This window comes from Diadema antillarum, unplaced genomic scaffold, assembly GCF_040938485.1.
Source record: "Diadema antillarum isolate AM-2024a unplaced genomic scaffold, OU_Dant_1.0 seq00000430_RagTag, whole genome shotgun sequence".
NCBI lineage: Eukaryota > Metazoa > Echinodermata > Echinoidea > Diadematoida > Diadematidae > Diadema > Diadema antillarum.
The window spans coordinates 259,022-286,381 of record NW_027271411.1 but is presented as its reverse complement, the minus strand read 5'-3'; the positions used below and the strand labels follow the sequence as shown (position 1 = coordinate 286,381).

Below are 27,360 nucleotides of genomic sequence, written 5' to 3'. Positions count from 1 at the left end.
TCGCGGCCTTATGTATTTCCTGTTTTATTCCGGCGTTACTGGTTTTTCTATCTCCTCCCGAGCCGTTGCCTCCGGGCAGCTGCGACCGGTGCCGTCGGCCGCAGGAGAGTATCCTGCATCGAATGGCGCGGGTTTCGTCCCCGCTCCGCCTCCGTGTCGACGTCGAGGACGAAAAAGAAAAATTAATTAGATAGATGCATAATGCATTTTTGTGCGTGACGAAAGAGCCGAGCGTTTTAATATTCACCGAACCTGCGCTGGACTCCTGCTTTCTCGACCGTTCATCTTTTAGCTTGCAGAGACAGTGGGATACTAAAGATGATGGATGCAGCGAAATCTCTGACATCTTCCGGCGGACGCGCACGCACACACGCAATGTTAAGTACGGAACTCTACACACTCTACACTGTGTGTATAGTTCTGTGATGTATACCTTTGCCTCCGCCAGTGCCCTGTTACGTGTATGATTGTAATGTATTGACGATGGTTACTCAAAGCACTATATCTGCGTGCGCGTGATATCGACTACAAGGGCATTTACGTACAGTTCGCCTTTGGCGTCTTGCACAACTGCAGAATACTATGCAGCTCGGGTACGTCATTTAGTTTGCTCGCCGTTTGCTCTCAAGTCCGATGTCATTGTTCTCAGACTGTTTAGGACAGCTAAATATATATTGCCGATCGTACCCTTCCATATCGGATTACACGCGCAGCTGTGTCCATTCGTTTACTGCAGAGCTGCTGGAATCATACATATTCATAAGATGATCTGAGCGGACGTAGGGGAAAACCTCGCTTTGCCGACCGCCTATTTTTAAAATTACAAGTGGAAATAGAATGTGTGGTTCTATGGTCTATCAAACCAAGTTTTTGGTGACAAAAAAAAAAGAGGGAGCAAATGAAGACGAATATATATTCTTCTTTCTTCCATAACATGGGAAAAAATATTAAAGAAAAAAAAATACGAGGTCGTGAGACCCTATACTCCAACGGGTGCCTATTAAACCTCATGGCTATGGTCTCCACCGCCCCAAATAATAACAATGATAATAATAATGATAATAATAATAACAATAATAACAATAATAACAATGATAATGATGTTAGTAATGATAATAATGGTAATAATAACAATAATAGGAGCAATAATGGTAGGTCTAATATTAATTATGATAATGTACAGTCTGAAGCAGATGATGGTTCTATGATATATCAAGCCAAGTTTTGGTGATTAAAAACAAAAAGGAGGGAGCAAATGAAGACGAAAATATTGTATTTTTCTCTCATAACGTGGGGAAAAGAAATATGAAAAAAAAACAAAACAAAACAAACCGAGGCCTTTAGACCAGCCTTGGATTCCCGCGGGTGCCTGCGTGGATGCAAGAGCAGGCCGTAATCAAAGTCATTATAGTGTTAATATCTTCCCGTTTCGACGGGATAACAATCTGTAGGCAGAACTTTCGGGGAATCTCATTTGCGTTTTTGGTGATTTTCCCTGCATGTTATTGTTTTTGCCCTGCGGAGGTGGAAATGTGTGTGTGCGTACGAGGGAGGGGGGGGGGGGGCGGGGGAGGGGTGAGGGGCAACAAGACAACTGTTGGACTTCAGCGAGTGCAAATAACCCCTCGAAACTCAAGTTCTATAGTAAAAGCAAGTAGTAGCGGGAATGATCCCTACCAATGGACCGGATCGCCGGGCACATACTACAAAAATGTATTATTTAATTTCTGGGAAGGGTGGTCATTTAGAAGACAGCACAATTAACGAAAGAATGAAAAGACTTTTCTTTTTATTTCTTCAATAAAAATGTGCAAAATCGTATTATGAGAAAAAAAATAAAACCCCTCAGACCCGTGGATTTCCACGGGTGCTGCTAGTTTGTTTACGAATACGACTGCCTACCACTACTGCCTACAGGAGGCGCCGCGCTGCTGGCCCAAGAGCGGGAGTCGCATCAGTGGGCAAAATACCTTCGTGAAAACCTACCCGGAGGTATTTAGTGTGTGTCTGTCAAAACAGTATCCATCGTTCTCTCCTGCAGTTTTACTACCCAAGGAGAGGACTTTTGCTCTCCGGACGTGGTCCTGACGTTGTCTGGTACTTAAAACAGGGCCGAACGTACGGTAGGCTATGCATAAAGTTCATCGACTAGTACTGCAGGAAACACTCGATTTTAACAAACGCGAGTATTACTGATAAGGAGGTTCAAGAGACGGAGTCATAACCTTAGTCTTATTCCCTTTAATCTCATGTTCGATGCCCCTACTCAAAATATTTTAGTATGTGCTCAGGTGAATCTACCCCACAGATAGGAAGACAAAGGATTCACATCTAACTGGATAATGACCAGCCACTCTCTATAAAAGGAAGATATATCTCTATAATGGTACGCATTTTATCGCCATCTATCTCTTAAAAGATTAGCAGTAGATTGTTTGTTTGGAAATAAAAGCATGAAATGTATGTAGATTTATAAGTACATTACGAAATCACACTATCAACGTTTATGAAAGAAGCTAAGCAAAGTAAGAAAATGTGCTAAGCGTAGAACTGACCAGGACCAAGTTCAGCTTGTAGGCCATCGTTTACAACGCATCCAAATTACTTTTATACTTTGAATAACTTTGTTTAGAGTTTTCCCATTAGCTGGCATGACTTTGGCATGTACACAGCCATTATCAGACGAGGCAGATTGGTCATCCCTTTTCTTCTAAGAGATGAAGATTTGTCTGAGTCAATTGTTCTTGGATCACAAAGTTCAGACACCTGCGACAAGAGAAGTTGTCGTGTAGCCTTCTGATGTATGACCCCTTCCAACTTGACCACAGTGGGGTATTGCTTCTTCCTCGCCAGTATGTTGCTGTGTTCATGGGGGTGTTTGTTGTGATTGCCGATGCGGTGTGAGCGGTCAATGTCTTGTCAGAAGATGGAGAGACCAATGTGATTATTCGCGATGTTGCAAGATGTTTTAGCGCTGTAGAAATGAAGTTACAGGTTTTAACTTCACCAAGAACTTCTCCGTCGACTCCTGGTCGAAGTCTACCGTCAGAAATATGTCTTCTAGCAAACTAGCTTGTTGTTGATATTTAAAATTTGAAGTTTCCAGTTTTGCTGTTGATATGAGAAATTCAAACTCAAACTCGATACATGCTATATATTTCAATAACGAATTAACTTGTATCAATCCTGTCAACAGTATTATAGCGAGGTGTTTTGTCGCGCTTTTCTCCGCGAAACCAGTATCGCCACCACAAAATAGTCCATGAGAAGTAGAAGAAAGCCTGTCCCCATCATGGTGAAGACCACATTGTAGGACTGCGTCATGTCGACCAGTGCTCCTTCATTTCAGGTTAATAAGAAACAAAAATAATCATGTATTATGATAATAAGTGACACAAACACACACAGCCGCAAAAGAGATTACATATACATGTAGTTTATAATGCTATTGAAAATGTGGACGATCACCGATCGTTGATTGCATCCAAAGAAAATCAACAGTATATTGTGGAATCTGGGTTGTATAAGATTCAGATGGTGACAATACCCCTTGGGACGGCATATGGCGAGGATGGGAAGAATGGAGAGCATGTACACAAATCGATGTACATGATTACTGTTTTTCTTTTGACTTTCACTTATTCAAAATTTTACCTCAGCATATGAATATGTGAATTAATCAAATTTGCTTTGATTTTTTTATGTAATAGGCTTAGCATAACTATAACATATTGACTTTATATACATTGATTCAGGCATGTCGTTAGGGACCGAATGATTTTAACATTGTTTAAGTTATGTATTCTCTACCTTAGGAACTTTTGAAACAATGGTCCAGACTAAAGAAACAGTATGAAATATTGAAAAGGCATACTGTCGTTTTGTACAGCAAGTTATCTTTCAAGCCGTGCTTTTCTTGGGGGGGGGGGGTGGGATAATGCTTAATACATTGGACTAGAATCGAAATCGAGATGAAACAGAAATTCAAAGCAATTTACAGCATCAAGATTTTCGAAAGGTTTCCTTTCGTAGATTGAGGTTGTAAAGCGAAATACTGATCAAATTCTTTCAAATTTCAGAAAAAATGAAACAAGGCCCACGAATGTGTTTGTTTTAGAAATAAGAAATAATATGTTTCTTATGCATGTTTATGATCATTTGAAGCTGCCGTATGTCATCATCCATTTTCAATGTGATTAGTTATGAACTTTGAAATCATTCTTACCCTTCATCCCAATCACTATCAATTCTGAAACCCTGTACCCAGTATAACCAATTCATATATTTCCAAATGCAATATAGTCTAAAAATCGTCTGGAGGTCTCCTTTTAACAATACCTGAAATCGTGTCCCCCAATAGTGTCCCAGCTCCACTCATAAAAAACGCTACCGTCAGTGCAGCGGACATGTTTTGCTCATGCACAATCGATATTTTCGTCATAGTCAGTGCTGTCGTATTAACGGGAATTATGATGAAACCTTGACAGAACGTCAGAACAGCTTGGTAGACGAATGACTCGTTGAACTGGATCACAAATAGGCTAATGGCGGCAAGGGAAGACAACACCAAATTTGGAAGAACCGAGTCACCAAATTTCCGCATCACCGCCAGGAGGGTGAGCATCCCAGCGAAGCCCGCAAACCCGGCTAGGCTAGCGAGGTAGACCGCGCGAGAAGGGTCGATTCCAATCCACTCCAGACGAGGTACTAAGAAGAGATACCAGGCGTAAAACAAGAAATAAACCAAGCCCATCGCAGGGGATAATATGGCAAATACAGGCTCTAGAATAAAGATGTTTTTGGTCAACCTGTTAAGCAACGAGTCCCAGATAGAAGTGGGCGTGTTGTCCAATGGTATTTCTGCTCCGACACGTGTTATTTCATCTTCGTTCGTCTCAGTCAAGGAAGACAACTCATCCGGAAGAGCCGAAGCATTCCTTGACTTCGCATAGTCCGTGCGACTTCTTATCGTAGCTCCACAAGGAACCGTATTCAGGCAAATCCCACCCATGATTAGAAATGCTCCTCTAATACCGTACGCTTCTAAGCTCCTCTCCATCATGAAAGGCAGGAAAGCTGCTCCGATTGCCATGCCGCACTGCGTTACCACTTGGTAGAATGCGAACGACTGCGTGAAGTACTCATTCAAAGCTATTGAGTGTATGAGAGTTGACAGAGACATTCCGAAACCTGCAAAAACAGTTGTGATAATCAGCGATAATGGAGACGACTTATTCTATCATTATATTATAAGTTTTCCTGGCCAAATTCGCACCTTTGTCAGTCCAGTTGCTTATTATTGCTGCATTGAATTTAGCAAAACTTAGCGTAGATGACATGTTCGGTATTTCAGTTCTATTATCTCTTCATTCAATTCATTTTGAAGCTTTCAAATTACCTTTAACCTCATTCTAATTAACACTTTTTCATCTGAAACTCGTAAGACAAACACCATTTCGTAATTCGCTCATTCAATTTAGAATGATATAGTCACGTGATCCCGTATATGCTGCGCTCGTTCATTCGAATTCATTTTTGGGCATCCAATTTAACATCTGCAGTCAATTTAGCACACATGTTTATGCTTTGGTTCTTTGTTTATTTTCTTTCATCATTGTTTTGTAAGCATCATTACATTTCATATTTTCGTATTCATTTTAGAGATTTTGACATTTTTTTTTTCAATTTGCTTATTTAGTCTCCCAGTCCGAAGATCTGGCCGTTGAGCACTTTATTCCGAGTGTGTCGGCCAGTTCTAGGAAGTCAAGGTTATAATCCTCGAATGTTTCTAATTCTTTCTCTGTCTTCTGGAGATATACGTCTGTATCTAACTTGTGCTGTCATGACTGTAAGAAGATGAAGTTAATCTGCAGTACTGGTACATTTATAGGCCTATAGTGACATGTATGAAAGAATAGGGGCGTCACAGAATGACAAACTCGAGTTATATATAGGGCCAAAAATAAATTACTTTTTAATACTACTTAACAGTATGTGAATGAAAGAAAAAGTCACATAGAGACACACGTTTAAATGTTCTAAGCTTAAAAAAAAAAGGAACAACATGGCGTAAATTTGAATGAAAATGTTTGTAATTTGACTGCCCATTCGCGAAATTGAATGACTCAAAAACCCTTTTCGGCGAATGATGACAAATTTGAATGAAAGTAGAGTACCGGCCAATTTGAATGCCCTTTTAACGAATTCGAAAGCCACTGAACCTCAAGTGCAAATTTCATTGATCGAAATGCTGAATTGAACGCACAAGTTGCAATTTTGAAAGACAGGCTGTGCAATAATGAGGGTTCTTTGCTAGATTGAATGAACCTTCTATCAAATATACTGACGAAAGTGCGAAATTGGCCGGGAAAGCCTATATTATCTGAAATGCTCAGCATCACTGATTAGCAATCGAAACTGTCCTTCGGTGTCATGCCTTTACAATTAAAATGTAAAAATGTGCAATTAGAATGAAAAAAGAAAGAAAGAAAAGATGAACACCTTTAACGCTTTTCCGAAATCATCACAAATGTAACTCTTATCAAATAATGTATGAATGATCCCCCATGAAAACCTGTAAATATGTACGTAAAACATTGCTTCTCTGAATATTGTAAATACGTTATATCATAATCTATATCATAAAGGACTGGCCTTGACCAGCCTGCACGCTATTGTCGGTTCTTTTTTTGCCAAAACTGTACTTTAACTATCGACTGTTTTGACTTTGTTGACGATTTTTTTTAAAATAAATTTCATTTCATTTCATTTCATGTCATGTCATTTCATCGCATTTGAATTCAATTTCTTTATTTTTTGTACTACATGGGGAAATATCGGAAAAGCAGAAAGGTCAGAACTTGCTTTAGAAAAATGGGCTTACCCTCAAATCAAGAAATACCATGGCAAAATAGCACCGTATTCAGAGATACCCATTTTTTTTTTTGCTTTCTGCATTATTAACACAAAAAAGGGGGACCCGTCGCTTTCCTGCAGATCGACACTTTTATGGCATTAAGCGCCATTTATAAACTTTAAAGAAAGCTCCTCATTAAGTAAAGCAATATGAAATCTTCCAGTGATACCTCCATTGTTACATAACAAGAAATATTCTTGAAGTTATGATTCATGATGTACCACATTATATTATCATTATTTTTCTTTCTCGAGTCTCTTAGCGCCATTGGTTATGTCGCCCCCTTGTGTCGGATGGGGCTATGTTCTTTCCACTGGAGATTTGGTTTTTACGTCCTAATAAAGTTATCGAAGAATTGCAGTAGAACCGTGTGGCTGTGTCCTTCCTACTGGCGTGGTGGCAGCTGGAAACTTGAATCCCGTGCATCGATCACCCATTTACCTATAAAGGAGGATACTACTGGCAACCCTCGCCGTCACACGGACAAAAAGTAAGTTTTTGTACGCAGTTTTACTGCAGTCTCTACCCTAGCAGCCCCACACATACGTTATGGCGTCTGCTCCCAAAGCACCGAAACAGTGGTGCCTCACGAAAGTTGAAACGATCACCTCTTTTGAGAGCTGGCGTCAAACTTACTCTATACCCTCAACCTCGACCCCAATTTCTCTCCTTTCCTTGGCGATAGTGTCAAATGCGAAAAGAAAACAAAGAATAAACCTCTCCGTGGGTTACATGATGATGGTTCAGACATCCCTGCCACACAAAGACAAACTGCCCGACAGAAGGTCATAATGCTGGAGCTCATGCTAGGGCAGATAGCCAATTATTGCCCCGTGATAGTCCGCAATACCATTGTCAAGAACTCCTGTTCACTCAGTGACATATGGGCAGCAATCAGATTGCACTTCGGATTCCAATCCACAGGCGCACATTTTGTGGATTTTTGCGACATAAGTCTGGGCCCCGATGAACGCCCTGAAGACTTATACCAGCGGATGCTAGCCTTTGTTGAAGATAACCTGTTAACAGTCAATGGGGGCATCACACACCATGGTGACCCAATCACTGAAGACGAGGAGCTATCTCCTACTATAGAGAATTTTATCGTACTTGAGTGGTTGCGGCTGGTACATCCTGACCTGCCTCGCTTGGTCAAGCAGCGTTATGGCACCGACTTGCGTACGCGGACTCTCGCGTCACTCAAGCCCGAGATATCACAGGCACTTGATAGCCTGTTGGCTGAACTGAATTGCACTGCATCTCCCAGAGTCCTGCGCTCTGCACCCTCCAGACCTCGTAGAAGTTTCCCTCGTTCCACTGGAGGTCGTCAATCTCAATCTCCAGTGAAGCCTCAATCGCGTCGAAGCCCTGTCAGGTCCTGTCCTCTTTTTCTCCAGGCTGGGCGAAATAGCAATCACTTTCTAAGTGACTGCACATACCTGCCAGAACAGGACAGGCGGTACATGGCCAAAGTCAGACAAGTTGCAGGTATCTTGGGTCATGTCGACGACCTCACCGATGACCTCACAGACGATGAAGGGCACACTACGGCCGAATCCCCACCCTCATACTGTCAGGATGATCCTCCCCCATCCTTTTCCTCCGATACCCCATCTACTCGCCGTATTCAGATTCGACAGTCCCCGTATTTTGATGCTTTCTACCCGCACCATGCTGTGCGCATTACTGTAGACAGCGGTGCAACCGGAAATATGATCCGTGCATCAACTGCGAAAGTACTAGGATGTCAGATTGTTGACAGCAGCCAGTCTGCCCACCAGGCTGATGGGTCTTCCCCTCTCGAAGTCATTGGCGAGACCCGTCTCACCTTCACTCGCAATGACAAACGCTTCTTGTTTGATGGCCTTGTTGTCGAGAATCTTGACGTTGAAGTATTGGCTGGTACACCCTTCATGGAATGCAATGATATTGCAATCCGGCCTGCCAAACGTCAAATCACCCTAAGTGATGGCACCGTGTACTCATATGGGTCCTCTCAGCGAACCAACCTGTCCCCTGCTGTTCGTCGTGCATATGTTCTCCGTGCACCTCCTGAAACTACCACCGTGTTTCCTGGCCAGTTTGTTGAGGTACCACTTCCTCCTGAACTTCACGCTGATGAGTGTGTTGCTCTGGAACCTCGACATGGTTTGGTCCGGTCTGCTGATTTGGAGTCACCTAGATATTGGCCCACCCCTTGCATTGTTTCAAGTGTCGATGGTAAAATCCGGATTCCGAATCTTTCCATCGAGCCACGAGTTCTGCGTCGTAATGAACAGTTTTGTCAGGTGCGTCCAGTAGTTTCCCAGGATGTTGAATACACTCCAAGTGATGAGATCTCCCCTCCGGCAGCCTTTTCCCTTCGTACCTCTAGCAGTAACCATTCTGCTCTGGTGAAGACAGATCCTAATGACATTCTTCCTCCGAGCATCAGACAGCAGTTCAAGGACCCACACACTGAGTACGATGACGTCTTTGACCCCCATTTCAAGGGATACAATGATGCTGTCGGTCCCTTCAAGGCAGTCGTAAATATGGGTCCTGTTCAGCCCCCACAGAGGAAAGGTCGCCTCCCCTTATACCCCAGAGACAAGTTGGTCGACTTGCAAGCCAAGTTCGATGAACTCGAAGCACTGGGTGTGTTTGCTCGCCCAGAAGATGTTGGTGTAACTGTGGAATACCTAAATCCTTCTTTCCTGGTAAAGAAACCCAGTGGTGGTTACCGTATTGTGACTGCCTTCGCTGATGTTGGTCGGTATTCGAAACCCCAACCGTCACTTATGCCAGATCTTGATTCCACTCTACGCAAGATCAGCCAGTGGAAATACATTGTTGCCTCAGATCTGACCAATGCATTTTATCAGATCCCCTTGTCTCATGAGTCACTGAAGTACTGTGGTGTCGCCACACCCTTCTGTGGTGTGCGTGTATACACTCGCTCGGCTGTGGGAATGCCTGGCTCAGAAACCTCTCTAGAAGAGCTCATGTGTCGCGTACTGGGTAACCTCCTGGTGGAAGGTGTTGTCAAAACTTGCTGATGACTTGTACTGTGGTGGTAACACACCAGAAGACCTCTTGCATAACTGGGGTCGTGTCCTTCATGCACTGAGCAAGTCAGGGCTCAACCTCTCTACTTCGAAGACCACCATCTCCCCCAAGACTACCACCATTCTTGGATGGATATGGTCTCAGGGCACCCTCAAGGCTAGCCCCCATCGTATTGCTGCCCTAGCAGCATGCCCCCCACCATCTGCCGTCAAAGGCATGCGTTCCTTCATTGGAGCTTTTAAGATGCTTGCCCGCGCTATCCCCCACTGCGCTTCCTTTCTCTCTCCCTTAGATGGCGTTGTTGCGGGTCAACAGTCTCAGGATACTATTTCCTGGACTGATGACCTCTGCTCTGCATTCCGGGAAGCCCAGCATGCCCTCACCTCCCCCCGCACGATCACTCTCCCCCTCCTCCCTCCTGACCAACTGTGGCTAGTCACAGATGGATCAGTCAAGAAGCATGGCATCGGCTCTACTCTCTATGTCACGAGGAATCACAAGCCTCTTGTGGCTGGTTTTTTCAGTGCCAAGCTGAGGGGACGACAAGTTTCCTGGCTCCCATGTGAGGTAGAAGCGTTATCCATTGCTTCGTCTATCAAGCATTTCAGCCCATACATTGTTCAGTCCAGGCACCGCACATGTGTCCTTACGGACAGCAAACCATGTGTCCAGGCATTTGAGAAGTTGTGTCGGGGTGAATTTTCTGCCAGCCCCCGCGTGTCCACATTCCTGTCAACGGTGAGCAGATACCAATTGTCCCTGCGCCACCTCTCTAGATCTGCAAATGTCCCATCCGATTTTGCAAGTCGCAATGCTCCAGACTGCACTGATTCATCGTGTCCAGTGTGCACATTTGTGAGACAGATAGAGGACTCTGTCGTTCATCGCATTTCTGCAGATGACATCCTACTTGGGAAGACTCGCCCCCCTTACACATCACGGCCAGCTTGGATTAAGATTCAGTCTGAATGCCCATCTCTACAACGCACCCATGCCCATCTTGTCCAGGGTACGCGACCCTCCAAGAAACTCATGAATGTCCGGGACGTCAAACGCCACCTCCAGGTTGTCACGATTGCCCCAGATGGTCTCCTGGTTGTCCGCCAAGAGCAAGCTTTTGTGTCCCCTCGTGAAACCATTGTCGTCCCTCGGTCTGTCATCCATGGTCTCCTCACGGCCATCCATGTCCAATTAGACCACCCTACTGCTCACCAATTAAAGACTGTTGCATCCCGGTATTTCTATGCCCTGAACATGGAGTCCGCCGTCCGACAGGTCACCTCATCCTGCCACCACTGTGTCTCTCTCCAAACTCTCCCTCGGCTGGTCCACCCGCAGTCCACAAGTGACCCTCCTGATGTAGTTGGTATCTCCTTTGCAGCTGATGTGCTGAAACGCTCTCGCCAACTCATTCTCATCCTGCGCGAAACGGTCACCTCATATACCGTCACCCGCCTTATCACTGATGAAAAGAAGGAGACCCTGCGTGCTGCCATTCTCCAACTCTGCCTTGAATTGAGACCTCTTGACGGCCCACCAGCAGTTATTCGCACAGACCCAGCTCCTGGATTTTCTGCTTTATGCCATGATGACCTCCTTTCGCCCAACAACATCCGCATTGAGCTTGGGCATGCAAAGAACAAGGACAAGAACCCTGTTGCCGAAAAAGCAGTCCGCGAGTTGGAGGACGAGCCCCTCCGCCATGACCCATCTGGTGCCCCCATCACGTCTTTGACCTTGTCAGTTGCCACTGCCCGCCTCAACAGTCGTCTTCGATCCCGTGGCTTGTCGGCAAGGGAAATGTTACTGCAACGTGATCAGTTCACATGCGAGCAGATCCCCTTTTCGGACAAGGATAACATCTCTGCCCAACATGTTCAGCGACTGAAAAATCACCCATACAGCGAGACGTCCAAAACTACATCTGGCCCCACGCTTTCTCTACCGCGTATCTTCGTTGGTGACCTCGTTTACCTCCGTGCTGATCGGTCAAAACATCATGTCAGACCACGCTACCTGGTCTGCTCAATCGACGGCGAGTGGTGCAAGATCCGGAAGTTCGTCGGCAACCAGCTACGCAGTTCGTCCTACCGTGTCAGACTGGCCGACTGCTTGAAGGTCCCTTCTACCCTTTCTCCTCATTCCACACCACACCATGTGGAATCTGATGATGACCCAGATGACAACGCTGACGTCCCACCATACCCATCCACCCCTCCTGGTTCCTTGCCTCGCGCTCCTCCTGCCACCGATCCTCCGCCTGCACCTCCCGATGGACCCCATTACCCGGCTGGTGACCCTGCTCCCCCATCCCCTCCCTTGGATGCCCTTCCTCGAGTTCCCACAGAACTAGCCACTCCAGCAGACACTTCTCCTGTCTCTGACTCTCTGCCCGCTCCTATCCAGGTACCCGTTGATCCTGGTAGATTCCCCAGACGTGAACGACGTCTTCCCGTGAGGCTGCATAATTATGTCGTTGAACTCGAGTAAACATTGTGTTTGAGATTAGTTCTTATGTATGTATTATACACAGGTCCTACTGAAGGCACATGTGATTACTATTGTCATTTCAAACAATTGTGTGATAAAAGTGTTATTACAGTTGTATTTATACTTCGTGGTTATATACCTGGTTGTTTGTAGGTCATACATACCATGCCATTTAACGTTACATACCTTTTGTGACTTAGATGCATCCAGTGTATTTATAGATGGAGTGAGATAATGCATTGCCCCATCACAGTGGTTGTTTTGGGGGGAAAGTATGTTTGAACGTAGTTGGTTTAGTTGCAAAAAGCTAATACATTGTATTGCATTTGTGGTATAGTGTATTCCTTCGCTCTGGTAGTAAGCTGTCATTTTTGTGTTATCGTATGTATGCTAGTTTTTGAAGGTCAATACCGCCTACGTTAGTAGTTATATTGGCAGTAATATACTGCCTGTTTGCAGGATGTGTTGTATTATTAGGACAGATTATAGAGTTCATAGTTTATAGAGGTGTCATTATGTAATATCATGAAGTCACATTCACTGTATCCATGGAATACATTTGTATACATATCCTGTGTTACACACTCGGCACAGTTCTCAAAATATCTGTTACAATAAGACCTTTCTTATCCTTGTAAGGTCGTTTATTTGTTTAGATAATTGTTGTGAGAAGCCTTACACCAAGACATTTCAGTTATTGTGTATGTGGTTTATAATTCAGTGTGGGAGAAACAAAAAGGGAGAAAAGAAGAGAAATTACGCCATTGGTTATGTCGGCCCCTTGAGTCGGATGGGGCTATGTTCTTTCCACTGGAGATTTGGTTTTTACGTCCTAATAAAGTTATTGAAGAATTGCAGTAGAACCGTGTGGCTTTGTCCTTCCTACTGGCGTAGCAGCTTTATTCGCAAATATCTCAAATCAACATGAACGGAGTTAGTGTAGTGTTATTCAGTTAGTTATAATGGTTAAGTTTCTTGGTAGAATGTAAGCTTTTGTATTTCATGGGAGTGAATGTTATGAAAACGATGATATTGATCATTATAACCATGTGTGTATGTGAGTGTGTGCTTACAATGACCCTGAACAATAGACATGAATAACACGAATACAACCTTTTCAGAGCTCTGCCGACTAGGCTTCTGGTCTCTTGCTCCAAGGCACGGCATGAATGCTTTATTAACAATTCACGATGGATTGCCCGAGGCACTGCTAGTCTGAATTCATGGTAAAGGGTAAAATGCATGCACATGATAAAAATAAGCACATGTTTTCATGTGCTTGCATACACTACGTTTCAGGATGAATAAAGACTAGCTGTGGTAGTGGAATTTCTTATGGAGCATTCCGATCCTGGCCATTGTTCAGGACCATTGCCAGGGTGTTAACCACACACTCCCATACACACCCATTGACCCCCGTGCAAAATTAAAGTTTTGAACAGAGGGTTGAAAACAGAGCAAAATCTGAAACCTAACTTAAAAATAAATCTTGAATTAAATAAAACTAAGTTATGCTATAATTCTTAACTTACCTCCAACAAAATTGTACACTATTCAGCTATTGCCCATATCAATTTCATTGTTACCTGATATATACAACTGTAGTTTTTTTAACTATTAAGGATCAAAAGTGGGAAATGTTTTTTTTTTTTTAATAATACACCTAGTACCACCACCACCACCACTACTACTACTATACTACTAATACTTATATTACTACTACCATACACTACATTAATATCGTACTATTACGTGTATAGTGACACTAATCAGTTATTGTTGTATTCATCGTTTGTTAAGTTTACCTGAGATTCCCATTAGTACACCTACAGCGACCACACTCTCCGCAGCTGGAACACATATTAACGGAACTGCCGTCAGGAACCCGCCTGCGATTGCTGCGATTCTCGCGTTCAGCACTCTCAGTAGAAGGTAGGAAGCTGGGGCTAGTGAATGAGATTTAGACAAGCATTTTCTATTGGTAAAGACCACTTTGAATAGAATTGTATTTTACTGCAAAATAAGAATAGCCGAATATTTTCAATTGTACGGAAAAATATAAAGGTCTTTATAAAAAGCTGGTGGAGGTGAGGAAAGAAAAGAACACGCAAGCGTAATGTGTATGTAACTCTCTTTCTGGGACACACACACACATACACACACAAACACACACATCCTTGATATTTTTTTTTCCAGATTTACAGCTTGTGGCTTGTATGATCTATAGACTAGAGGTCACATGTTTGGGTATTTTTTTTTTTATTTTGATGGTTATATATCAATTCAAGTATGCTGATTCCAAATCTGATTGACACTATTCGCCAAACCTTGAGCACTTTCTGCAGAGTGCAAAAATTCAAGATGGCCGCAAAAATAGTTATTTGACAGTTCTATTGATGCTAATCTCAATTACGTGTATTTCGTGACCAGGTATTCCATTATACGTTGTACATTTTGCTCCTTAAGTTTACTCTGTCTACATATTATGGAAATAATAGTTATGTAGGTCGATTTATAGTATGTAAGGTGCACTTACAAAAAAAATGTCGTTTTTCCTGACATGTACCTATACTGTTTATCATGTTTTCTCAACTTGGAGAAAACTGAAAGAGATTTCTCATGCTGCTTTTTAGGTGAGTTGTGTCGAACAGTTTGTACAGTATGCGTTTGGATATATGACCGCCACTTGGAATTTTTATTCACGTACCTCACACTTTTAATTCTGAATTTGTGGTTCGGGGTGAACAAAAAATCTACATGACACATTTAGAAACAAAATTTCAACCATACATTCTTTGCTCAGTGACTTTGTGATATTTGTACGTGGTACCAAAATTGTCACCTCTGGAATATCTGAGACATATACAGAAAGCCTATCTATCACTGTAGGACCCATTGCACTGATAACGTTGTAAATCAATAACGTACACTTTCATTATTTGTATTTAGCACAATTATGCAGGATGAGTTTCGTATTCCACTCGCGAACATCTTTCCTAATTTCTCATAGTTCCTACATATTAGTGTCAAGTCTACTAAAAAAGTCTTAAATTCAAATGCTTTTGCAAGTTTTGTCATGAAAACGCCCTTTTAGATATTATCCATTTAGTAGTAATAAAGGTGTTTGTTTTTTTTGCTTGTAGTTTACTCCTTCCAGTCGATGGAAAGCCAAAACAACACATTTCATTTCATTCCATGTCATTTCATTTCATTTCATGGCTTTCCATGTCAACATAATTCGAAAACATTGGAAAGTAGCATACAAAATATGTACAAGAGGTTGAAATGAAGCATGTCATGAAACATTTCATCGATCGAACTCTTAATATTCAGTTCAGTTTACTTCTGCATTCCGTTTCCATTACAATGCAAAAACAAAATTTGATGATACGAATGTCATAAATCAAATGAATTGTTCCAAGGCATTTCATAAAGATTTTGGGACACGATTGTACAAAGAAACGTATATAGGGGAAGATATACAACAATGTCAACAAATGTACAACAATGTTAAATTCAGTAAATTGTACGATAAGGAACATGCAGTTCAAATTGGGCGTAAAAGAATTATAATATATCATACACTATCATACAAAAATTGGAAATGCAGGGGACCATCTTCATAAGCAGGGTTTGACTAGGAAGATTGCCCCAGATAAACTTACAGGGGCGTCACCAGCTTTTTTTCAAGGGGGGTGCGTTTTGACACTAAATGTAACGAGATTTTTTTTTTTTTTTTTGACAGACATTTGGAATATAGTGCAATTTGATGCAGGCTTTTTGCGTGTCACACTTGTTTAAGGTAGCAGTACATTTTGATGAAAATTGTTGTTGAACAAATTACTGGCAGCAATATCAGGAGAATGGCATAACGACTACATGCGAGCGAGCGGAGCGAGCGAGCTTCAAAATTGTGACATTTTACAGTCCAAAAACAGCCGTTTATAGCCATATTTTTAGCTTTGGAAATTAAGGGGGGCGCACCGGGCGCAACTGCTGGCAATTACTGGCAGCAACATCAGGTGAATGGCATAACAATTAAATGCGAGCGAGCTTGAAAATTTTGACATTTTATATTAAAAAAAACCTGCCGTTTGTAGCTATATTTTTTTTTCGCTTTGGAATTTAAGGGGGGGGGGCGCATCGTGCGCAACTACTGGCATTTACTGGCAGCAATTCCAGGAGAGCATAACGATAACATGCGAGCGACCGGAACGAGCGAGCTTGAAAATTTTACATTTTACAGTCCAAAAACAGCCGTTTATAGCCATATTTTTTCGCTTTGGAAATTAAGGGGGGCGGGGATACCGGGCGCAACTGCTGGCAATTACTGGCAGAAACATCAGGTGAATTGCATAGCGATTAAATGCGAGCGAGCGAAGAGAGCGAGCTTGAAAATTTTGACATTTTACAGTAAAAAAAAACTGCCGTTTGTAGCTATATTTTTTCGCTTTGGAAGTTAAGGGGGGGGGGGGGGCGCACCCGGGGTGCAACTGCTGACAATTACTGGCAGTAACATCAAAAGAATTGCATAAAGATTAAATGCGAGACAGCTTGAAAATTTTGACATTTTACAGTCCAAAACTGCCGTTTCAAGCTATAGAAAGATCTTTTTTTTTTTTGCTTTCGAAATTAAGGGGGGTGCACCTGGCGCAACTGTTGGCATTTACTGGCAGCAATATCAGGAGAATTTAAATGCGAGCAAGCTTAGCAAGCGAGCTTGAAATTTGTGACATTTTACAGTCCCCAAACTGCCGTTTGTAGCTATATTTTTTCGCTTTGGAAATTAAGGGGGGGACACCGGGCGCAACTGCTGGCAATTACTGGCAGCAACATCAGGTGAACTCCATAGCGATTAAATGCGAGCGAGCGAAGAGAGCGAGCTTGAAAAATTTGACATTTTCCAGTAAAAAAAAACTGCCGTTTGTAGCTATATTTTTTCGCTTTGGAAATTAAGGGGGGGGGGGGCGCACCCGGGGCGCAACTGCTGACAATTACTGGCAGTAACATCAGAAGAATTGCATAAAGATTAAATGCGAGAGAGCTTGAAAATTTTGACATTTTACAGTCCAAAAACTGCCGTTTTAAGCTATAGAAAGATCTTTTTTTTTTTTTTTTTTTTTTGCTTTCGAAATTAAGGGGGGGGGGGGGCGCACCGGGCGCAACTGTTGGCAATTACTGGCAGCAATATCAGGAGAATTTAAATGCGAGCGAGCTTTAAATAGCAAGCGAGCTTGAAAATTGTGACATTTTACAGTCCCCAAACTGCCGTTTGTAGCTATATTTTTTCGCTTTGGAAATTAAGGGGGGGGGGACACCTGGCGCAACTGCTGGCAATTACTGGCAGCAACATCAGGTGAACTGCATAGCGATTAAATGCGAGCGAGCGAAGAGATCGAGCTTGAAAAATTTGACATTTTACAGTAAAAAAAAAACTGCCGTTTGTAGCTATATTTTTTCGCTTTGGAAATTAAGGGGGGGGGGCGCACCCGGGGCGCAACTGCTGACAATTACTGGCAGTAACATCAGAAGAATTGCATAAAGATTAAATGCGAGACAGCTTGAAAATTTTGACATTTTACAGTCCAAAAACTGCCGTTTGAAGCTATAGAAAGATCTTTTTTTTTTTTTTTTGCTTTCGAAATTAAGGGGGGCGCACCGGGCGCAACTGTTGGCAATTACTGGCAGCAATATCAGGAGAATTTAAATGCGAGCGAGCTTAGCAAGCGAGCTTGAAAATTGTGACATTTTACAGTCCCCAAACTGCCGTTTGTAGCTATATTTTTTCGCTTTGGAAATTAAGGGGGGCGCACCGGGCGCAACTGCCGGCAAATACTGGCAGCAACTTTACGACTAAATGCGAGCGAGCGGAGCGAGCGAGCTTGAAATTTTTGACATTTTACAGTCCAAAAACTGCCGTTTGAAGCTATATTTTTTCGCTTTGGAAATTAAGAGGGTGGGGGAGGGGGGGAGCCTGGTGCGCCCCTCCCCCTGGATCCGCCACTGGTAGTCAAGGGCGTCGGTTTATGTTCATGACTGGGGGAGGTATGACCAGCGAGGTGGCGTCGAAGTGACCAAGCGGGGGAAGGATGTCCAAAATCTGCACTTTAGAGCATCCCATAATTGTGCGTGTTTGTTTGTGTGTGTGTATTATATACATGGAAAAGTTAGGAATTAGCCCAGGTCAAGTCTTTTTATTGGCAATGCAAGACATTTTTTATATAGACTACTATGTAAAGCAACACTGCAAAATCAATGATCTAGCTTTGATATAACGAAGCGTAAGGTACAAAGGTGTACATACATCACATTGCGCAACATTGTAGCGACTCTTTTTGCCGTTCGGATGTTCTGAGTATACACTGCGCACATCCTGCTTATATGCAGAATGCTAACCAGGAATCACACTGATTCACAATCTTTTGTCGGGTCCGGGTTTTTTGAACAATGTTTCACACTATATACCTATTTTATTATGGTTAAAAGAAATCATAGAAAAATATCTTATTTCTTGATGACCCTTTCATTCAAAAGCAGTTTACTAACCCTTGAATTACTATTTTGGTAAGTCTTTTTTTTTTACCAGCGGATGGGGGGGGGGGGGGGGAGGGACGCACCCCCCCTTCCGTAGTTATGCCACTGCTTTTGGGTGAAATAATTGGACACATTTCTAACAAAAAGAGCAAGAAAATCTTTTCATCGCGTTAATTATGATTATGTGGGGTGGGGCAAATGGTGCGCTTGCCTTCCAATATTTTCATGGGGACAACATTTTGTTTTCTTTCAAAAGCAAGAAAATCTTCTCATTTCGGGAATCATTAACAAGGGGGGGGGGGGCAAAATTAAAATATGCTTGCCCCTCCAATATTTTCATGGGGGTAACTTTTTGTTTTTCTGTCAAAAAAAAGGTAAGAAAATCTTCTCGTCTCTGGAATTATGGAGGCTAAAAGGCGCACTCTTGGGCTGGCAATATGGATTGGTCAGAAGTGAAGTATAGACCCTACATACTTGTAAGTAGCATACGTACACGCAAACGTGTACGTGCTCCGTATCGTACGGATGTACAGTACGATTGATAAATAGTAAACACTAGATAGAATACTAGTAGATATGTATAAAAAATCATTGCTGCCAGAACCAGGGGTGCGAATTGTTTTTGCCCACGATTTTGTTTCTTTTTTTTCCCTGGTGCAAAATATAAAAAAAAAATTGAAAAGAATAATTATTTAGCGTCCGGCGTTGAGGTCGCTCGCAGACTGAAGTTTTTTTTTTTTTTTTTTTTTTTTTTTTTTAAGGATCTGAAGGGGGGTGCGTTCGCACCCAACGCACCCCCCCTGGTGACGCCCATGACTTACAACACAATAAATGAAACTATCTTGAAATACCGTGTGACAGATGAAAATAATGTGATAGATTTGGATTACTCGTAAGTCTTTAACAGCAATAATTCCCTGCCTAACACTTTATAACTACTGTGAAATGACACAAACAATTTATGCGTACCTATGTTGGCTAAAAACATAATTGTTTGAAACACGACAGGAACAGGAACATATTGAGGACTTTTAACCACCAAATGACGGTCACTTATCTCAGTAATTGAAAATTGACGCAGGATATGCACAGCGTTATCGATGTTACGAAAGAATACCCACCAAACAGATACGTAATCGTTGGCATCAGACTACAGATGAACCCCATGGTTTTGTAGTCAGAGTTGTACAGTTTGACCATGGTTGGAATCAGCACGCCGAAAGACTTTGCCATCCCTCCGTCTATGGCCAATATGACAAGTCTACTCAGGACGATAACGTATCGCCAATAATCGGTAGAATCTTGCAAGTCTCGATTTCGTGTAGAGTCAGCCATGACGTTTCTGTAATGAACAGGAGTACTATAGTATGCAGCGCAAAATGCTTGCTAGATCATAGGGAGAATGATTAGAGATCCGTGGATGGCTGTGTTTTGCCACAATCACGCTAAAATTGACGTCACAATTGCATACTTTAGCAATGCGCACTCAATCAGTTACTATAAGTACTCATAGTAATATAACAGCGTACTCAATCACCATTTTATCTGTAAACAATTTATTTCCAAGCTCGTGTTCGATATCAGTGTTTCGAATATTTCTTCGCACATACAGGCTTTGAGCAAATTTTACACAACGTTGCATGTAACTGGCTGATATTTACCCATGCATGGAGATAAAGGAAATCGTTCAAAGAACCATTTCATAAATCATAATAATGCTCAGGTTTAGGATCGTGACGTTACTGGAGATATAGGTCACTCTCTGGTATCCAATGTTGTGCAGCATGCCCTCCCCTTCGTCTTGTGCATGCTCCACCATTGTATCTCCACTAACGCCCTCTCACATGTGCATTATGATAAGAACATAATAGTGGTGGATAACCGTTTTCCTTTGATTTAATTTCATATCCACAAGGGGGTACTGAAGACTTGCTTTTACATTCGTGGAAGCCGAAAGGGACCTTGATTAATCATCAGATTCTCTTGCTTTCACATAGTATTACTTCATGTTTTATTAATTATTGACAAAGAAAAATATCTCCCGTCCATTTTTTTTTACCAGAATCAAATACTAGTCCTTTCGTCTTCTTTTAGTAACCTATTTGTCAAGCAACTTGAACATTGAGTGGGATAACACAATAGGCACCTTCAAACTTGTGAGAAAATGTCATGCTAATTTCATAGATAATATAGACCTATTATAGCACAAGCGGTTTCAACATGTCCCCGGTGATATATTGCACACTTTTTTTATTTCATTACTAATGTTCAACAATCAACATTATTATATTAAAGCGTATCTTGCCCACCAGCAGAACATTCAACGATCGTTGCAAACAATATGTCACGCCAAACGCACTGCAATAATGGCTGCTTTGAAGGTTCATCTCTTTGTCTCTGCCTGTAGTCCCAACCATTAATAATAACCCAACGTTCCTGCACGTTACTGTTCGCAAGGCCAAGTTATTGTTATTCTGAATCCATATGTTGTGGATCGTATACAAACGTATAAAGCAAACTGGTTCTTTCGATCAGCTCATCACCCGATGTCTGTGTATAGACCTGTGTGTTTACACCCAGGGAGGTGGGAAGAGATCCACCTCCCTGGTGTACCTGGTCTCAAAGGGTGCGTTCGCGATCTTCTCGAGCGCTCTCCTACAGCGAATTGTACCGTACCGTACCCGCGCCAGTGGAGCGTTCGAACGCTCCGAAAGTGTACCGTACCGTACTGTACTGAGCCAAAAGTAGACCACTTCCCGATGTGCTCCAAAAGCGTACCAAAGCGTACCAAAAGTTCGTTGTAAAGCATGCGCGTATCATGCGCATACGTCACAATTGAAAGACATCATTCTGTTTGTTCGGGACAGCTGCTGTAAGTGGTTCAAGCGATAGGTGGATGACATTCTTGCTGCAAAAATGCGTGACCTTTTCTAAAAACAACTCGCGAGGTACGCTTTCTCGACAGAGCGGTCGAACTCTCCAAAACTGGCACAGTTCGGTACGGTATGCTTTGGTTCAGTTCGCTTTGGCTCGCTTTAGAGCGCTCGAACGCACCCTATCAAATACCTATGTAACTACCAGCGTTCAGTGCTGATACCCGTGTCAGATCTGTCTACTCGATCGAAGTGATAGGCCTATGTCTGGATCATATCAAAGCAGTCGAGTGCCAAGGTCTACAACCGGCCTACATTGTATATATGGGTCTAGGGCAATTACCCCCTGGGCAATTACCCCGGACCCTTCCCCTGGCCCCAATCCTAATCCTAATCTTGAACCTAACCCTAACCCTAATCTTTACTCTAACCTTACCACTAATCAGTATTTAGCCGAGGGGTAATTGTCCTCTGGGGGTAATTGCCCGAATACGGTAGCGTATAATTATTTGCGAACCGATTGCGCCGAATATTGGGGGTGCATGAAAGAACTCTACATGTATTATTATATTATCTCTTGTAATTTCCTTACAATCTGATGCACAACATTTGCATAAATTTGCATATATTCACATATAAATGCATAGGTTTCATGACGGAAAGACCACACTTAATAGACACAAAAAAGAACGTAGGCCAGGGGCGGATCCAGGAATTCCTAAAGGAAAGGCGGCTTTACCAAATTAAAGAGGGGGGGGGGGGGCGCAAGCGCCCATTTTTCTTTTTATTTCTTTTATTTTAACAAGAAATAAAAGGGTGGGGGCACCCGGTACCCCCCTCTTGATTCGCCACTGGGCCTATATCATAACGAGAGAGAGATAGAGAGTACATGTATTTATGATTTTCGACCTGAATGCATGGTTCTTAAATCTTGATGAAACAAATACGCATTCATCTTGCCATTTAAATAAACTTCTCAACAAGCTGCCTTTTACAATCACTCTCCTGTATCGTCGCACCACAAGACGGCTTGTTCGAAGCATTTTAGAGCAATACGGGTAACTCAACACATCACTGTATACCTTTCCGAATCAACCTCATCTGTTTACAATTTCGACAATAAAAGGCTAATGCATTCTCCGCACAGTTATGAAAGTGCATACCAACCACTGATACCAACTATACACAACCACGCGAGATCAAAAGTGGCACCTAGACCGTACCCACCCCCCCCCCCCTAATTTATTCCTTTCAGCATGCTTCTGTGTTGCAAGGTCCGGGATCCGAGGCTAGTTTGTCAGGATATTTTTTTTTTTCAATTCTTCTGTAGCCATCCTTGCTAAATAAAAGGTGTAAAAGAGATATGAGTCCACGTCGGGCAGTACTGAGCAGATTCTTTGTGATATTCTGTGTATTGGACACAGGTCAGAGACTTGATACAGTACATCAAGCCACCGTGACCTGTGTCCTACATTAACACACACACACACACACACACACACACACACACACACACACACACACACACGGAGCAGGGAGATGGAAGAGAGACTTCTACCTCCCTGCACAGAGCGAGCATTCTGACAAAGACGTCGTGCACAGACGAAACCATATTTCAGAGTGGCTATAATGAATAGGTTGATCAGGCATTGACGTTGCCTATGTTAATTATACCTGACCGGGATCGATGTAGTAAAGGCGTTTGTCCCCCTGCACACAGTGTTGGTTTGTTTGTTTTTGTGTGTGTGTGTGTGTGTGTGTGTGTGTGTGTTTGTGTGTGTGTGTGCGTGTGTGTGTGTGTGTGTGTGTGTGGGTGTGTGTGTGTTTGTGTGAGTGTGTTTGTATGTGTGTGTGTGTGTGTGTGTGTGTGTGTGTGTGTGTGTATGGGGGTTGCAGATTAGATTGATTTTGGCAAGTAAGAGAGTATATTACATGGTATAACGGGGATTCATATTATGCAGTGGAAAAATTTGGGGGGTTTTTTAGGTGGGGGGGGGGGGGTGGGGTGGCAACGTTCTTTCACTGGGGAATTCTTCTTGAAAGAGGTTTGGAAAACCTAAAGTTTACCACTTGCCATCGAGCCTAAAAGAGACGCGGATAGCCATGGTTTTTTTTTAAGTATTAGAGACTTGATTATGTTTGTGTTTATGAATGAAACAGCACATGCTGTGATGTTTTAAGTCAAGTTCGGTAGAACATTGAATAGATTGTCTGAAATATTAAAAAAATAGTAAATAATAATGATCGTGTATACTTTTATAGCGCAACAATCCATCAAAAAGATGCTCATGGCGCTTTTAGGCTTTAAGGTTAAGAAAAGGAAGAAGAAATACCTTCCCTGACTTTTGAAAAAGTAAATGAAAAATATTAGGCAATGGAATATAACCAGCTTTAGCCTCTTTTTCACGTTTTAATACCTAAGATGTCTATCTGTAACCGCCCCCCCCCCCCCTCTAAGTGATGTCATCTCATACGTGGCTCTCGAAACCATCAATCACACCCAGAAATTGCTTGCCCCTACTTTAAGCCGATAATTTGACATGGCGCTGAAGAAATTTCCTGTCCGCATTGCAGTCTTGAAGATGGATGAAGATTGAGTGGCCGCCATTGCGGCAGCATGCACTGCAGTTTAACTAATTTCTTTTAACCATGTCTGCTGTCGGAGAAAAGCACCTTCATCAACCCTTAATCCTGTTAGTTCCTTTAAGAGACTAGTCAAAATAAGGTTTCACCCACCACTAATAGCAACAGTACATGCAGAAGGTCCACTGCAATGCCAATGTTCTCCTAAAACGCCATACTAAAAAGCCCAAGCAAAACTAATGGGATAAAACATATACTTTTGCATAATATGCAAATTAGTTCCGACCATGATAAAAATCATCATCATTATTATTATTATAATCATTATCAGCTCAAGTATATAAACAGCATAGAATACATAATCGTAAATATAGGTTTTCCCGGCCAATTTCGCACTTTGTCAGTCCATTTGATAGAATGTTCATTCAATTTAGCAAAAAAAAAAAAACCCTCGTTATCGCATAGTCTGTCATTCAAAATTGCAACTTGTGCTCTCAATTTAGCATTTCGATCAATGAAATTTGCACATGAAAATTGTGGCTTTCAAATTCGTAAAAAGGGCATTCAAATTGGCTGGTACTCTACGTTCATTCAAATTCGCCACCACTCGCCGAAAAGGGTTTTTGAGTCATTCAATTTCGCGAATGGGCAGTCAAATTCCGAACATTTTCATTCAAATTAACGTCATATTATTTCTTTTTTGAATAGGTGAGAACATTTAAATGTGTGTATTTCTATGTGACTTTTGTTTCATACACACACAGTAAAAGTATCATTTTTTGACCCGATATAGCCCGAGTTTGTTGTTCTGTGACTCCCCTTTTCTTTCATACATACAGGCCTACATGTACCAATACTACAGATTACCTTCATCTTCTTACAGTCATGACAGCACAAGTTAGATACAGCCGTATATTTCAAGAAGACAGAGAAATAATTATAGGAACATTTGATGATCATAACCTTGACTCCTCATAGAACTGGCCGACACACTCGGAATAAAGCACTCAACGGCCAGATAAGTTGTGGCCACATGCATTATCTTCGGACTGGGAGACTCAATAAGCACATAAGTACATTGAAAAAAAGAGGTGTTGCCAAAAATCTCCAAAATAGATACGGAAATATGAAGTGTAATGATGCTTACAAACCAACAACTGTGTTATATAAAGTAAAGAAAGAACCAAAGCATAAACATGTGTGCTAAATTGACTGCAAAAGATGTTAAATTGGATGCCCCAAAATGAATTCCAATGAACGCAGCATATACGATACGTGATCACGTGATCATATAATTCTAAATTGAATGAACGAATAACGAAATGGTGCTTGTTTTACGAATTCAAATGGAAAAGGTGTTTTGAAAGGTAATTTGAATGCTCCAAAATGAATTTGAATGAAGAGATCATAAAATTGAAATACCGAACATGTCATCTACGCTAAATTTTGCTAAATTGAATGCAGCAATAAGGAATTGGAGTGACAAAAGTGCGAAATTGGCCTGGAAAACCTGTATATATTACAAGCATGGAATAAAAACCAGAGTGAACATTACAAAGGGCTACACTGTATACTAACACAAAATGAAAGAGGAATATGGTAGTAAAAATGTTGTGGGTCAGGGTACACAAAAGTAAAGACATTTAATTTACTATTGCTCATAGGCAAATCTGCCTGAAATAAAAGTATGGGCTTAAAGAAAGAATAATTGTTATCACTCTCCCTTGTGAAATACAGCTAATTAAAAAAAAAAAACTTATGACAATTAAAAAAATCAGACACGACGTAGTTTTAAGGACTTGGTGTGCTCAGTCTCAAAACTGCACATTAAAATTCCATGTGTACATCAAAATAGACGGACCTGGACATTGTCAGCGTGAATTGTGTAAAGTGAAATAGCGATGATACAGTGATGCATGACTTGACAAAACTTCAAACAGAAATCACGAGGCAGCATTGCCAACGAATAAAAAAAAAATCTTCGTAGTAGTGTTACGCGACAGTATACCAACAGAGACAGTTGTAAAACTTCTTACAGATTATTTTTCTTTGCAGCATTGTTACTTGTACTAATACTAATTTCATCAGTAGTATTACTGTTGTAATCCATAATAAATTTGGTATTAGCATCATCACCACTATTATCATTGTTGATTATGATATTATTATTATTTTTATCATTATTATTATTATTATTATTATTGATATTATTATCATTATCATTATCATTACTATATTATCATCATCATCATTGCTAATACTACAATAATTAGCGTTACTGAATTTGAATAGTTGCGGAGAATCCATGTTTTCTTTCCAGTGCGAAATAAGTTGACGCAAACAGCAAGTAGGCCTAGTGACATTTTGTGATCTTTTTTCCATCAACAGCTGAGTGCTTTTGTGTAAATGACAGCCATAACGGTATTAAAACAAAAAGCTGTCTGGAGATAATCACAGTCTGCTTGAGGCGACGATTAAGAATGCCGGATGAGGATCACTTCTCCCGCCACGAGTAAAGTCCGAGTATTCTCCAATTTCCACTAAATGCACCTGTTATGCCAGCCCTGATGTCTGCAAATGGTCAAAAGTAAAGAAAAGATTTACAGATTTTTTTTCTTTTGATATTTGTTTTTTTTTTTGTGTTGCTTTATATTTCATTTTGTATTTGGTTTGTTTGCTAATAATCAGAGAAAGAATTAGAAAAGTGAAGAAAAAACAAAACAAGCAAAAATAAAATCGTGCTTAATGACCTACAGAAATCATTGATAGTAATCCAAAGAAAGGGACAGAAACAAGACCTGTATTTTCTCTCTTTGTTGATATATAACTTTAGTCATTTACTTTCAGCTCATGTACACATAATGTAAAGATACATTATAATTATAGAGTTACATTTATGATAAGAATATTCAGATA

The 27,360-nt window shown here is 41.6% G+C and overlaps 1 protein-coding gene across 1 annotated transcript; it reads right to left on the bottom strand.

Annotated features, from left to right (window-relative positions):
• Window positions 1–4,303: 4,303 nt before the first annotated feature.
• Window positions 4,304–5,182, bottom strand: LOC139732523 (uncharacterized). The gene has a single exon (XM_071643378.1). It carries the CDS (start codon window positions 5,180–5,182, stop codon window positions 4,304–4,306), a length of 879 nt encoding a protein of 292 aa, XP_071499479.1.
• Window positions 5,183–27,360: the final 22,178 nt, after the last annotated feature.